The 1,961-nt window shown below is 52.5% G+C and overlaps 1 protein-coding gene across 1 annotated transcript; it reads right to left on the reverse strand.

Moving 5' to 3' along the window:
* Positions 1–257: 257 nt before the first annotated feature.
* On the reverse strand, positions 258–1,413 carry J7T54_001561 (uncharacterized protein; the record flags this gene model as incomplete). Its single annotated transcript, XM_051510535.1, has 3 exons — positions 258–277; positions 579–1,025; positions 1,092–1,413. 3 exons carry the CDS (start codon positions 1,411–1,413, stop codon positions 258–260), a joined length of 789 nt encoding a protein of 262 aa, XP_051358576.1.
* Between the last annotated feature and the right edge of the window lie 548 nt (positions 1,414–1,961).

The raw sequence follows: 1,961 nt of genomic DNA on the forward strand, positions 1-1,961 counted from the left end.
CGCAGAAAGGGGTGCCCGCAACCTAGTCACCAGAAAGGCAGAATTAACTACCCTATGCTTAGGAGCCATCTTGTAAAATATCCATTCATGAGGAAAATCTGCCATCCCTTAGATATCCCCAGAGGATCGCTTCATATGAATAGCCATAGAAAGCCATTCTCCTAGTCGGTATCCAACGACAATTTTGATGGAGAGGAGGTGCTTTATACGGTACGCCTAAGATAATTTACTATGTTCCTCCGGACGCCGAGACACGGTCACTCCACAATCAGGCAGCCTGTAATTCATTTTCAGTGTTGGCGGACGACTGCCTTTGCCGCCCGAATCAAGTATAGAGATGACTGTGTCCACTTTTCCAACGTATTGTACTCTTCTCACTGCTCACTCTTGTTCGGTAGGCACACAACTGGCGCAGAACCCCGCCCCTCGTCATCCACGCACCATATCCTTCCACCTACGACCTCTGTTGCTGCCTACTGCGGCTGAAACCTCCGACTTAGAACATCCAAGAAGGGCCTTGCTTGCCAAACCAGGATGTCCCCACATAAGCGCGATTGAGGCTAGTACGATTATGATACCTTCCAGAACGATGAAAGGAATCTCGTGGGTGATGAGATCACCGTCGTAGCCATCCTTCAGCTCAAAGACGCGGTAAATGCAGCGAGTCAATATGAAGATGCTGGAAGCTGAGAGTCCGATAAAGAATACCCCTAGCCTCCACCCGAAGGTGCGCATCTTTCCGGAGCGCCAGTAGCGGAGCATGTAATCGGCGAAGGCCGCCACAAAGGCGATGATGACAACGACTTGAAGGATCAGCCCAGCCAGGGATATGTCAACGCCGGCCTGGCTGTTGTCCGCCAAGACGGACATGGCGCCACCCGCAGCTTGCAGAGCGAGGCACATGATATCGGCAGGTATAAAGATCCAGTACAGCAGCTGGGGCCTGAAGCGGGATAGCTCCGGAGCGAGCAGGACGATGGTCTTGGACAGGGTCACGTAGATGGAGGCCGTGAAAAAGACGGGGGCTATAGTCAGACAAACTATCCTCAATTTAGCTGCTGGTCTCGTTTGACGAACGCAGACGCACTCACTGATCTGGATCATGAAAACTTCGAAGGCGAACGGGTCGGTCCGCAAGACGATGCGCCCGACATAGCCAATAACGGAGCTGATGCAGCCGAGCAGCATCCCCGTCATGAAGCCCGGGCTCTTCCAATGGAATCCCAAGAAGCAATGGACAATGCCGATGATGGCGAATGCAACCACGAAGATGACGTTGGCGGCTAGGTTAGGGCGGTAACGGTAAACGCTCCATTCAAGGGGACAAAGGTCCAGCGTGCAGGTAGAGTCTCTACCAAACGTGATGATATAAGGAGGGGGAGGGCCCTGCCAGTCTGTGTAGTTAGAGGCCATGTTGATCGTGTGAGATGAGGAGAAGGTACAGAGGGACGTTGACAACGTTGTGGTCCGCTCGTATGCAAGCGCAACAATCTATAAAGAATGCGGATGGTGGCCGCAGTTAGGGCTCTACAGGACATGTCAACATCCGGAGCTCACGAGGCAAATTTTTAGAGCTACAGAGACGTCCCGGTAAGGTACCACCAGGACCCACCACACACCTGGACAATGCCAGGATAACAGGTTGAGAGGTATGGCCTGTAGGCACCTTGGTTGGCAACGAAATTGGCCAGCCGCGTAAATCACGAGTACCCTTTGAATCCATGGGTAGCCTATTTGTGGCTATATTGAATCGTTTGCCAATGATGCGATGGTTCCTCTGCCGCGGCATGCGATCAGCCACAAACCGACGCAGTTCGACTTTGCGCCATGTGGAAAGAACCAGCAGAATTGGCTTGAGGTCCTTTGCTACTATCCTGGTTATCATCAAGGTATTCAACCCCATGGCTCTATACCAATAGTTTCAGATGGCTAGGAGCGCCAGCTAGCCCTCAGGTCATCCG

Source organism: Emericellopsis cladophorae (genome assembly GCF_022114955.1).
Source record: "Emericellopsis cladophorae strain MUM 19.33 chromosome Unknown NODE_118_length_23107_cov_38_231524, whole genome shotgun sequence".
NCBI lineage: Eukaryota > Fungi > Ascomycota > Sordariomycetes > Hypocreales > Bionectriaceae > Emericellopsis > Emericellopsis cladophorae.